We start from the raw sequence: 11,844 nt of genomic DNA, 5'->3' as shown, positions 1-11,844 counted from the left end.
CTCCCACCACCCACCATGACGGTCTGAAACCTTAGAACCTATAGGCCAGGTTTCGCTGGAGCATTTTGCATAATACACCCATAACCTCTCCTGTTCCCAACAGAGAAAGTGTAAAATGGGTTGTGAAGTCTAAAGAACCAACAGGCAGAGAGAGGCAGAGGTGGGCAGGACATGCGGAAGCCGCTGGGAAAGCTGCTGGGAAAGCTGCTGGGAGAGGAGGGCAAATGGTCAAGGTCAAGTCTCAAGAGGCAACCCGAAGAGGCAGTGAGCAAGAGCGTGCCGAGCAGAGGTCCTGTGTGCGCAAGGGGCCTGCAGGGGGAGCATGCTGTGTGAACTGAGCTAGAGCGGGAGGTGGAGATGGTGGAGAGCAGCAGAAAGAGACCCATGGAGAGCAGGGACGAGGGCCCTGTGGCCCTGGATGCCACAAGGAAGGCTGGTGAATGTCCATGGACTTGAACTTCAGCGGAGCTACAGGGCACAGACCTGTTAGCAGTCGCCCCACCCATACCTGTTACTAGCGGGAAAGCAACTGCAGTGGAGTAGGAAGGAACTGGGTGGATGGTGGTAGCTAGGTGACAAGACAGGGGGCTGAGGGTCAAGGGACAGAGACCTTGGAGCAGAAGGGAGATAGGTCCCGTTCCTATCTTGTCTCAATGACAGAGGTGACTGATTTACCAGAGATGGGTGCGGAGGTCATGGAGTCAAGGGGGGCTCTTGGGGTGCCTCTGGGGAAGGAGCCTATGCTGAATCTGAGATGTCCTCCAGTGATGTCAATCCAGGGTGGCTACCAGTGTAGACAGGAATTGAGGGGACAGCTGTCCAAGGAGCTCTGGAGAGAGCAGAGGCTGGCGTAGACGGGAGGTCTCCAGCATATGGGGGTTAGGAAGGAGGGAACAGCCTGGAGTAGACGTGAGACAGCCATTGTGGAGTGTCAACAGGAAGTCACGTGGGCTGCAAGAGCAGGGAACCTGCCAGAGCTGTGCAGAAGTCACTACCGACTATGTAGATTGTCCTGGGGGGGGGGCAATGGGGTGGGGGGGGGTGGGGGTGGGCCAGAGATCTGGGGACTGGGAAGGAAGATGTGAAGACTGTTCAGGAGGCAGAAGGGTGGGGAGTGTGTAGGCAGGGCAGGCAGAGCTGGACTCCGGGTCCCCTCAAACGGTATGCCCCCCGCAGAGCAATCACACTAGGCCATGGATACAGTGAACATACTTGGTGGGCTGTCCAGCCTTTCAGTGCACGCATGTGCGTATGTATGCCCCCCCCTCCCCCGGCAGCGCACGCGTGTGTGCGTGCATGCATGCACGTTTCTATCCCTAGCTCCTCCCACCACAGCTGCAGGCACACAGGTGAACCCTGAGCTCCAGGCTGAGTCAAGGTCCTCTGGAGGGAGGTCTGGAGGTCATGCTGGTTGGTCTGCCTTTCCACAAGCCTGCTTTCAAAGGAAACACTGAGGTGGCGGTGGACTCCTGTGTCCAGGAGGCAAAAATGAGCGGGTGAAGAGGTCAAGGTGAGAAGCCGGAGTGAGCAAGGCAGTTTCGGGACTTTTCATAACAGATGAATCTACTGCCTCCTGGAGCTGGGGTGGACACCAAAAGCTCTCCATTTCCTTTAGGGGTGGGTGGGGACACACGTGACCCTGACTTTTAGCCTTCTTTTTTTGTTTGTTTGTTTTTTTGGTTTTTTGAGACAGGGTTTCTCTGTGTAGTTCTGGAGAATGTCCTGGAACTCACTTTGTAGCCCAGGCTGGCCTCGAACTCACAGAGACCCACCTGCCTCTGCCTCCCGAGTGCTGGGATTAAGGGCTGCACCACCACTGCCCGGCTGACTTTTAGCCACCGTGAAACCCACTCAGTTGCCCCAGGGTTACTCACTGTGAAAGTAAGAACACAGGACCACCAGGCTTTGAAATTGGGTTTAATGCATCATACAGAAGGAAAAACTACACTGGCATATTTAAAGACAAACACTTTCTCTAGTCACTATCCACTGGACGGTCCTCCTTGGTCCCAAAAAAAAAAAAAAAAAAAAAAACTAAGTCTCAAGACACGTCAGCAGCTCCCCCTCCCGGGTCCAACCTTCCACATCCTCCCACGTTTCTTACAAAATCGAACTCAATTCATCCAAGAAGAAAAAACCCAAACCAACGAAAGAAGAACCTGAAGACGGTTACGTTGCCAGCCGCGCGGGAATGCATAATCGGCACCTCGTAACCAATATATAAAGACGTGCGCCTCACGCGGCTCACGCCGTTCATCGATAAAAGAATATAAAAATCTTGTTCAACCCAGTGTAATGTGTATTAAAATAGATTTGTATCCTTACAGCACAGTTTCTCCCGGAGTCGTGAAAAAAAATGACAAGAGGGACAGGGGCTGGTGGTGGGGTCCCAGCCGGCCTTCCCGTTCTGCACTTGTGTCTGGGGGCCCAGGCGTGCGTGCGGCTGTGGCCCGGGCGCATGCACGAGTGCTCGCTGCAATTCGGCACCATGTGATATGCTCGGGGGGAGCCCTGCGGCTCCTGATCGCATAAGGGTTGTGCTGTGTCCCTCGGGACAGGGTGGGGCTTACGGAGTGGGCTGCATGGCTCCCAGAGTGTGCAGCAAACCCCAGGGTGCCTAGGGACCTGCCCTCCCTGCAAATGAGGAGACAGCACTGAGGAGGAGGGGGGCGCTGGAGTCTCCAAAGGCCAGGTCCCTAAGTGCACCACCCTCTCTGCCTCCCCTCTGGATCTCTAGACCCCTTCTGGGTGCTCCCTCTGGCCCCTGTCAGGGGAGGTTATCCATTCCTGCATTGGAGCAGAGACTTCCAGATGCAGGGGAAGGCAGGCAGGGGCGCGGTTCACATTACGGATCGTACAACAACAACAACAACAAAAAAAACGCTATACAAAAAGTGTGAAGCTCTTTTTGGCATAGTGTCTTTAACTGGCAAGAAGTGGGCAGGACGCTTATCGGGTCCTGCTCAGGAGAGGGCTCTAAAGGCTTCCATCGAGAGCTGAAAGCTGCCAGGGGCCTCCCACAGTGGGTGACTGCTCTGTCTAGCCCAGAACTCCATGAGGAAAATTCCAGAGATTGGCAACAGGAAGAGGTGGGCCGCAGCAAGAGCATGAGCTAGGGAAGAATGAGGCAGAGGCCAGGCTGGGCAGCCCATGCAGCAGTGACCCCAGGAGAAGCTGGCCTGTCATTTGTCCAGCTCAATGACAGAATTTCAACATTGTAATACTGATGGATTAGGGGCCAGCAGGGCACAGGGAGCCCAAGGGCCACCGGAGAACTACTTAGGTTAGCTACCCTCTCTTGTACCAGGGGCTCACCTGCCCACCCCACTAAGCAGCTATCTGTTGTCGCTTGCCTCCCCACAGGCTGTGACGGGTCTAGTCTGCCTCCCTCCCCACAGCCTGAAGTCTTTCTCTCCTGAGGGGAACGCCACAAGAGAGCTGGCCATGGAAGCCGGAAGCCAGGTTGGCCTGACAGTCCAAGGGGAGGGCTGCCTGTGTCTTGGTCTGAGACACCCTCACCTGGCCCTCAGGTGGTCGGGATCCACCTCATGCCGGTTCTGGCTCTGGGATGCTCAGATCACTCCTTTCTCTCTCTGTCACTCTGTCTAGTTTATTTTTGTCTAAAATTCATAGAGTTTATGAATTAAGGCCGACAGATTCCCCCCAGGTCTTGAGAGCAAGGTCCCAGTAACTTTCCGTGAGTGTTATTCGGATCCCCGGGGTCAGTTGTGGCTCTGGGGGTGCTGGAGGGCAGTGCGGACGGTGGTAGTGGAAGGCTTGGTCCAGGGCCCGGCCAGAAGTGGGGTGGGGCTGGTGGTTGCCATAGAGACCTGGAGCATCTGCTCACCCTGGATCAGTCTCAGCAGGGCCCGGATCCGGTCCAGCGATGACTGTGTGCCCCTTTGGCGGGTCAGGAGGCTTGTCTTCAGCTCCAGGCATTTCTGTCAAGAGCAGAAGTTGTGGAGATGGTCTCAGAATTGAGTTCTGCAGCACCCTGGGACAGCCACCTTGAGGGGCCCACCTTTTTTCACAAAGCCTCCCACCACCCCAGCAGAACCTGAAACAGGCCAAGGGCCTCACACAAAATGGGATTAAATAAACAGCCGGAGTGGCATGCTGGCTGCCGGGGATGCCGGTCCCCGAAGCTGACAGGTTCCATCCTGGCTGGTGGCAGCCAGTGAGGCTCACAGACTTGCCAGCATGTCCTCTTCTGCTGCCTGCTCTCTAGCTTCTCTGTGTGGCACACAGAGACGACACTGCAGTGGGACCGGAGGCCTAGAGTCACGTGAACCAGGGCTCCAGGTCCAACGGTGCCAGTACAGTACTGACCTCCTCGGGGCACCCCTCCAACTGTATGGATAATCAGGGATTTCTACGGGGCTCCGGATAACTATTCTTGGTTGTCAACTTGACCACATAGGGATTTCTCTAAAACTCAAATGAATGGGTATATTTGTGAGGGATTTTTCTTCTTAATTAAATCATTTACAGTGGGAAGACCCACCTCTAATCTGGATCTTTGAGGTAGGAAGATCCACTTTTAATCTGGGCCACACCTTCCGCTGGCCTAGAAGTTTTGGTTCCAGAGTGGGGGATCACTTGTCCCAGGAGCCACAACAAACATTCCATTGAACTGGAAGCTCAGACTCCCCCAAACCTCCAGCCACTTTGGGCTTCTGATGCCCTTAAGCCAACAGGTTAAGAAAGGCATAACAGTGTTAGGAGGGGTGATTGATCCAGATTACCATGGGGAAATTGGGCTGCTTCTCCACAATAGAGGTAAGAAAGATTATGTCTGGAGTACAGGAGATCCTTTAGGGCATCTCTTGGTGCTACCACATCCTGTGATTGTCAATGGGAAACTGCAACAATCTAATCCAGCCAGGACGACAAAGGGCACAGACCCTGAAGGAATGAAGGTATGGGTCACTCCTCCAGGAAAAGAGCCAAGACCTGCTGAAGTGCTTGCTGAAGGTGGAGGAAATGTGGAATGGGTAGTAGAGGAAGGTGGTTATAAGTACCATCTAAGGTCACATGACCAGTTGGAGAAATGAGAATTATAATTGACATGAATGTTTCTGTCTTATTTTGTTAAGAATGTATACAGATATTTGTTTTCTTTCTTTGATTTCTTTACCATGTGATATCATGAATATGATAAGAATATGAAAATTTCTTTATCATGTAACATCAATTAAGAGAATATCAGTGGTTATCACATGTAAGTTGAGATACTAAAAGAATGTCCCTCAAGGGACAGTGACACTTATTCTAAATTTATAATGCATTTGTGGTTGTACAAGGGATAGTTATATCACGTTAGGCATAATTATAACCTGGCTGAATATACAATGCATTTGTAATTGTGTATGGGGTAGTAATATCATGTTATACGTAATTATGTTCTAGTTATTTTTTTCATTTGGAAATTAAGCATGACATAAGGAGACATGATTGTGTGTCAAGCTGATGCGGGGGTGGACTTGTGATGGTTATTCTTGGTTGTCAACTTGATTACATCTGGAATTAACTATAACCCAAACAGCTGGGTGTGTGTATACCTGTAAGGGACTTTTTCTTTCTTTCTTTTTTTTTTTTTTTTTTGTTTTGTTTTGTTTTTTTCAAGACAGGGTTTCTCTGTGTAGTTTTGGTTCCTGTCCTGGAACTCGCTCTCTAGACCAGTCTGGCCTCGAACTCACAGACATCCTCCGCCCACCTCTGCCTCCCGAGTGCTGGGATTAAAGGTGTGCGCCACCATTTTTCTTAATTAAATCATTTGAAGCGAGAAGACCCACTTCAAGTTCTGATATATATATATATATTTTTTTTTTTTATATATATATATATATATTGGTTTTGAGACAGGGTTTCTCTCAAATCCTGATCTCTGAGGTGGGGAGATCCACCTTTAATCTGGGCCACACCTTTTGCTGGCAGCCTTTATAAAGGACGGGGAAGAAGGGAGCTTGCTCTCTTTGCCTGCTTGCTCTCGCTGACAAGTCCATTCCCTCACTGGCATTAGAGACTGCTTTGGGATTCTGGCATCTACCAGACCAGCTGAGACATCCAGCCTCACAGACTGAACAGTTACTGGGTTCTTGGACCTTCCATGGGTGGGCAGCCATTGTTGGGCTGGCTAGACCACAGCCTGTAAGCCGTTCTATTAAATCCCCTTTATGTATTCACAGATTCATTCTCTCAGTTCTTCTAGAATCCTGACTAACAAGGCTAAAGAAGGCACCACATTTAGAGAGCTTTTCCAAGCCTGACAGACAAGGATAGGAGACAGTGAGTTCGAGGCCTACCTGGGCCACTTGGTGAGACCCTGCCCCCAATGACCAAGGAAAACACTATGCAATGCAGGGGGAACTGGGGGGATGGCCCAGTGGGTAGTTCGTAAGGGTGTTTGCTCTGCAATGTGAGCCGGAGCGGGAATCCCCAGCACCGACATGAAAGCCGGGCATGCCCGTATGTGGCTATAACCTCAATGCCGGGATCAGAGACAGGTGGATCCTGGGAACTCAGAAGCACAACAGCAAGCCAAAACGGCAGGTGTCAAGTTCAGTGATAAAGCCTCGAGGTAGGGAAGAGGTGTAGGGCAACAGAGGAAAACACCTGACAGCCTTCTCTGGCCTCAACATGTGCGCATACAAGTATGTGTAACCTGCACATGCATTCATACCTCTAGCTCCCCCCCCTCCCTCCCACCCTCCATGCCTGGGATATAAAGTGTTTATGTAACATGCATGAGACTCCAGGCTCAATCTCCAGCACCGTAACAATGAAACAAAATAAAATAAGACAGAAAAGCTGAGCTCCTCCAGGGCCCAGAACTGCTGCTGTTAGGGACTACCATCACTACTGCACCATCCACCATCAGCCTCATCACCACCACCATCACCATAATAATCACCATGATCACCACAACCATCATCACCGTTACTACCCACCAATACCATCATCACATCATCACTATTACCACCCACCATCGTCACCATCACTACCACCCCAACACCATCATCACCATCACTACCACAAATCACCATTTCTACCTACCATCACTACACTATCACCACCACCCCAACACCACCATCCTCATCACTACCACAATCAACCGTTACCACCATTACTACTCACCACCACCATCATCACTATCACCACCACCCCCATCATCACCATCAGCGCCATCACCACCCGCCACCTCTACCATCATCATCATCATCATCATCATCATCATCATCATCTTCATCGCTTTGTCTTTCATCAATCTACAGAGGGCTATGCTCTCTTTATAGAGGAGGAAGTGGGGGTTCAGAAAGGCCGGGCCTTGCCAAGGTCACCTGGCTGAGAGGAGGCAGGTTCAGAATGTCGACGAGAGCTTGGTTAAGTATTCACGGTCCACATCAGAGCTGAACCTATGGGCCCACTGAGCAGCGCTGGTCGGCCTGCGATCGCCCTGGGTCCGGTGAGTGGGTGGCAAGGCACCCCACACCACCCACCGGTGCTCACCTTCACAGCTGAGGCCAGCTGCCGGTCTCGCTCCTCCAGCTGCTGGTGCTCAGTCTGCAGCTCACTGCCACGCTGCAGCAGCTTCTGCTTCTCTTCTTCTTTCACTGGGGGAGAGAGGTCAAGCCCACGGAGAGGCGGATGAGCAGCTGGACCGGAAACAATCTGCTCGGGACCAGCCCCAGCCACTCCTTTCTCAGAGCTCTGGTCCAGAAGAACCTGGACCTACCCAGCACCCCCAAGGTTCCTTATGAACTCAGGAGTCCTTTCCTAGTCCTAGGGACACCTTACCTGTCTTTATTTTTTTTTTGGGGGGGGGTATCTTGAGATAAGGTTTCTCTATGGCACAGCCCTGGCTGTCCTAGAACTCTCTCTGTAGACCAGGCTGGCCTCAAACTCACTGAGATCCACCTGCCTCGGCCTCCCAAGTGCTGGGATTAAAGGCCTGTGCATCACCACCGCCCGGCCCACCTTACCTGTCTTGTGGGTGACGTAGGAGTGTACGATGGCCAGCATCCCGGTCCAGGGCACACCCTCGTCTTTCTTTAAGGCCTGTGGGGCAGATAAGATGATGAGAAAGAATACAGGTCCTAGAACTTTCTGAGACCAGATACTGGCTATGTACCCATCAGGGAGGCATGCTTCTGAGCCACAGATTCCCAGGGGATAGTAGCCATATCAGCCTGGTTCACTGGGGCTACTCAATGAAAAGTTTACCTCTAGGTTTCTCTCCCTTGTAGAAGAAGCCAGGGATGGGGGTTGGGGATTTAGCTCAGTGGTAGAGCACTTGCCTAGCAAGCACAAGGCCCTGGGTTCGGTCCCCAGCTCGAGAGAAAAAAAAAAAAAAAAAAAGCCAGAGATGGGTGCTCAAGACTCCCTGTCACTCTCTTATGCACCTGCTATACCCATGCTAGGGATCACCCAGAACACTGTCTCAAATGTGCAGGGGCAGGGTCTGAGCCCATCTGCCCATACCTTCCGCTGGCACTTGGGGCAGACCCACATGCCCTTGGGTGCCGTCTTGAGGGGCGGGTCCAGGCAGCTGAGGTGGTAGGCCCCCGAACAGGTACCGCAGGGCTGCAGGCTGGCTCCTCGCTTGCAGGCAGCACAGAATTCATCATGAGTGATTTCGCTCTGCAAGAGAAGGGCGGGTAGGAAGTGCCTCAGCCGGGCCCAGGCAGCTTGCGGGACTGGGAGGGAGAGACTCCCCCTCGGGGTGATAGGGCCATGACACACTAATAGAACACTCTGGGGGGGGTAGGTGTCCCATGGGTGGGGTTTTGGGACACTCATGCACACCCTGACTGGGGCACTGAGCACTGGAGAGTCCCACATCAGGCCTAGCAGTGATGACTCATCCTCATGGATACACTGCCTCCGGGAGGGGGCTGTGACCTAACACAAATTACACCTTTAGTCCCCCTCAACTGCATACGCATCTAGTGAGGACCCCCGACACTTAGGTGAGTCACACGTCTGTTTCACACCCATGGTGGGGATAAGAACAGCTGTCCCTTGGGTGCTGGACAGAACGGGACAGAGCACACGAAATGCCCCCCACTCATGCCAGATGCCCCACAGTGAGGTACGGGATAGAGCCCTTCTGTCCCTCCCAGGGGCCTCAGTACAAGCTCTAGGGACTGTGCCCCCAGCCCACCAGCAGGCTGCCCCAAGGAGAGCACCAATGATGACCTATAACACCTGTCCAGCCACCCACAGGTGTAGTGGGTCGCCATGCTAGCTTTGATCTGGAAGTTCCAACCCCCACTGAGGCTTCGGTAACTGTCATGCCTACAAGGCGGGGCCAAGAGAGGGCCCTGAAGACCTGAGTTCCGGATGCACCACCCTCTCTTGGTTCTTGGACCCTGGACGGTGGAGGTAGACCGAGCAGAGTTCTCCAGAGAACACCGCTGGACTGCGCCACACCTTTCCTAGACCCTGCAACCTACCTATCCCTTCATTTGTGAGTTATGTCACTAAATAAACCTCCCTTTTAACTACGTGGAGTGGCCTTAATAATCTCACCAATACACAGGGGCCCTTGTCCCTGTGAGAGTGTCAACAGACCTTCCGACTCTAGCATGGAAGCGGTGGGAAGGGATGGCCCTTATCACCAGGGACTTGACACCAGAGGGGTCCCCAAAGAAGTCCTCTAAGTCTCCCCTCTATGTCCCTCATCCTGTGCAAAGACCCGGGAAGGGTGTAGCAGTCGCCTAGGGGGTCACACAGGAAGTGGGAGCGGAGCCAGGAACCACAATCTGTGCCTCCTGCCTCGAAGCCAAGGCCCCTCCAGCCTATGGACTTATGGAAAAGGGGAAATCTTCCACCACCTCATGCGTCCCCTTGTCCGTGTGGTCTGGACACTGGTAGTCACGGCAGTGGCTCCTGCAGGGTGACCTTGGAAAGCACTGTGGCCACCCAGAGCAGGCTGTAAGCAGTGCCCTGCGCACGCGAGCATGTGGGATGAGGTTCATTCGGAACTAGATTAGAAACTGGGGAAAGACTGTGGAGATAGTTCAGTGCACAAAGGTACCCGATGTCGAGGCTGGGGTCCATCCCTATGACTCACATGATGAAAGGAGAGAACTGAGCCCCACAAGTTGTCCTCTGACCTCTACACTTACACACAGTGTACACATACACACACACACACACACACACACACACACACACACCCCATAAATAAAATAAATGAAAAGGAATAGGTCAGTGAGAGGCCATGCACAGGACCCAGGTCCTGACCAGCTAATGCCTCAGAGGACAGGGATGTGGGCTTTGTGGTTGGGTGGTGTGTCATAGGATCACAATGGACACATAGGGTGACACCCTGGGAATTATCCCATGGGGTGGGCAACAGAGAACTAAAGATGGCCAGCTCTGCCCAGGATCACAGAGAGAAGCCGGGAGGAGCCAAGGTAAAGGTAGGTGGTACAGCGGGAGCATCCATCCTCAGGACCAGGTGTAGGGGGAGTTCTCTGCAGTAAGGTAGGGCTCAGCCTGGCATGAGGGTATGAGGAAAGCAGGCTTGGTGTCGTGCAAGCTCTGGGTACCAAGGGAAGTTGAAAGCAATGACAGATGTCCCCCACCTCTTCATGTGAAGATGGGGGTCACGTACCTTCCAGCAGGGGTCCTCATTGGCTAGCACAGGGAGGAAGGGTGGAGAAGATGTTAGTTGGGGTGGGAGGAGCATAGGTCACGGCTGGGGTTCCCCCAGGACTGGTGTAGCAGAGTCCTTGCCCTAGAGCATGATGGGAGTATCACAAGGCCCAGTGACACCTGAGTTCTCAGAACCACCGTGTGATGAGGGAAGACTCTCTGCCTTGGTCCTGGTCAGGACCTACCTGGAGACAGGTTCATTAGACCTGAACTCATGAGGATCATGGCTGGCACCGTGAGGCGCCTCAGAGACAAAAACAGAATTCAGGGGACCCCTCAGAGTCACCTGCTTCCAGCTCCTTCGGGCTCTGGACCTTTTTTTGCATTTTAGGCCGTGATCTCAAACCACACACAGGAAGAAACACAAACAGGATTCTCCTTCCAGGCTCCTAATCAAACCATCTGTGATGATGCTGTTCCTGGGAAGGACTGTCCACTGACTCAGAGCAGGCATTAGAGGCCCGTTGTGTAGGTCAACGGCCCAAGGGCTAAGGAGCCGCCCACAATCCCAAGACGCAGGCAGCCATTTCCTTTTACTTCTGAGACAAAGCCTTTCTGTAGGTCAGGCTGGCCTGAAACTGACAGCAACCCTCCTGCCTCAGCTTCCTGAGCACTGGTGACGACAGGGACAAGTGGCTGCTGGCCACGGAGGACGGTTGGCACAGGAGAGAGGACCCTACTGAACGCTGCACGTATGCCCTGCCCATCAGAACTGGACCCAGCACCCAGCACTCCTGGATTAGCCGAGGCTATCCAACTGCCCAGAGCCAGCCCAGGAGGGAGGGCAGGGTTGGAATGAGCCGCAGCCCGGTTGGGAGATGAGTGCCTGCTCTCTCCAGAGCAGTTCAATGGCAGGCAGGCTGCATGGCTGAGCAGGAGGCATGGGTCTCATGCTCCGGCTGCAGATGGAGGCGCAGGGAAGTCGAGGCATCTTCTACACAGGCCCTTGTGGCCGGCCTGCCCTTCGGTGAATGGCCCTACCACAGTGAACCTTCAGCCTGGTTCTCTGAGCTGGACACCCAGCCCGGGTGTAACTCTGGTGGGCAGCATGTTCCCACCGCAGTGTCTGGATCTAACGGGATGGAGCCGATCCCAGTGGCCCCCCTCCTTCCCCAGGGGCCCTGCGAGCAGAGGTCATATGAAGCCCTGGAGAACAGTTGGAGAAGCCAGAATTAGGAAGGG

General features: G+C 53.3%; 1 protein-coding gene across 1 annotated transcript in view; it reads right to left on the bottom strand.

Annotated features, from left to right (window-relative positions):
• Nucleotides 1–1,857: 1,857 nt before the first annotated feature.
• Phf21b (PHD finger protein 21B) overlaps nt 1,858–11,844 on the bottom strand; it is a 70,906-nt gene continuing 60,919 nt past the window's right edge. Inside the window, 5 exon segments of the mRNA XM_028878123.2 lie at nt 1,858–3,941; nt 7,510–7,613; nt 7,983–8,058; nt 8,482–8,640; nt 10,622–10,644. Coding sequence (XP_028733956.1) covers nt 3,723–3,941; nt 7,510–7,613; nt 7,983–8,058; nt 8,482–8,640; nt 10,622–10,644 — 581 coding nt within the window. The 3' untranslated portion in view covers nt 1,858–3,722.

Source organism: Peromyscus leucopus, chromosome 20, assembly GCF_004664715.2.
Source record: "Peromyscus leucopus breed LL Stock chromosome 20, UCI_PerLeu_2.1, whole genome shotgun sequence".
NCBI classification, from domain to species: Eukaryota; Metazoa; Chordata; class Mammalia; order Rodentia; family Cricetidae; genus Peromyscus; species Peromyscus leucopus.
The sequence above is the reverse complement of the archived record's forward strand: the minus strand, read 5'-3'. Positions and strand labels throughout refer to the sequence as shown.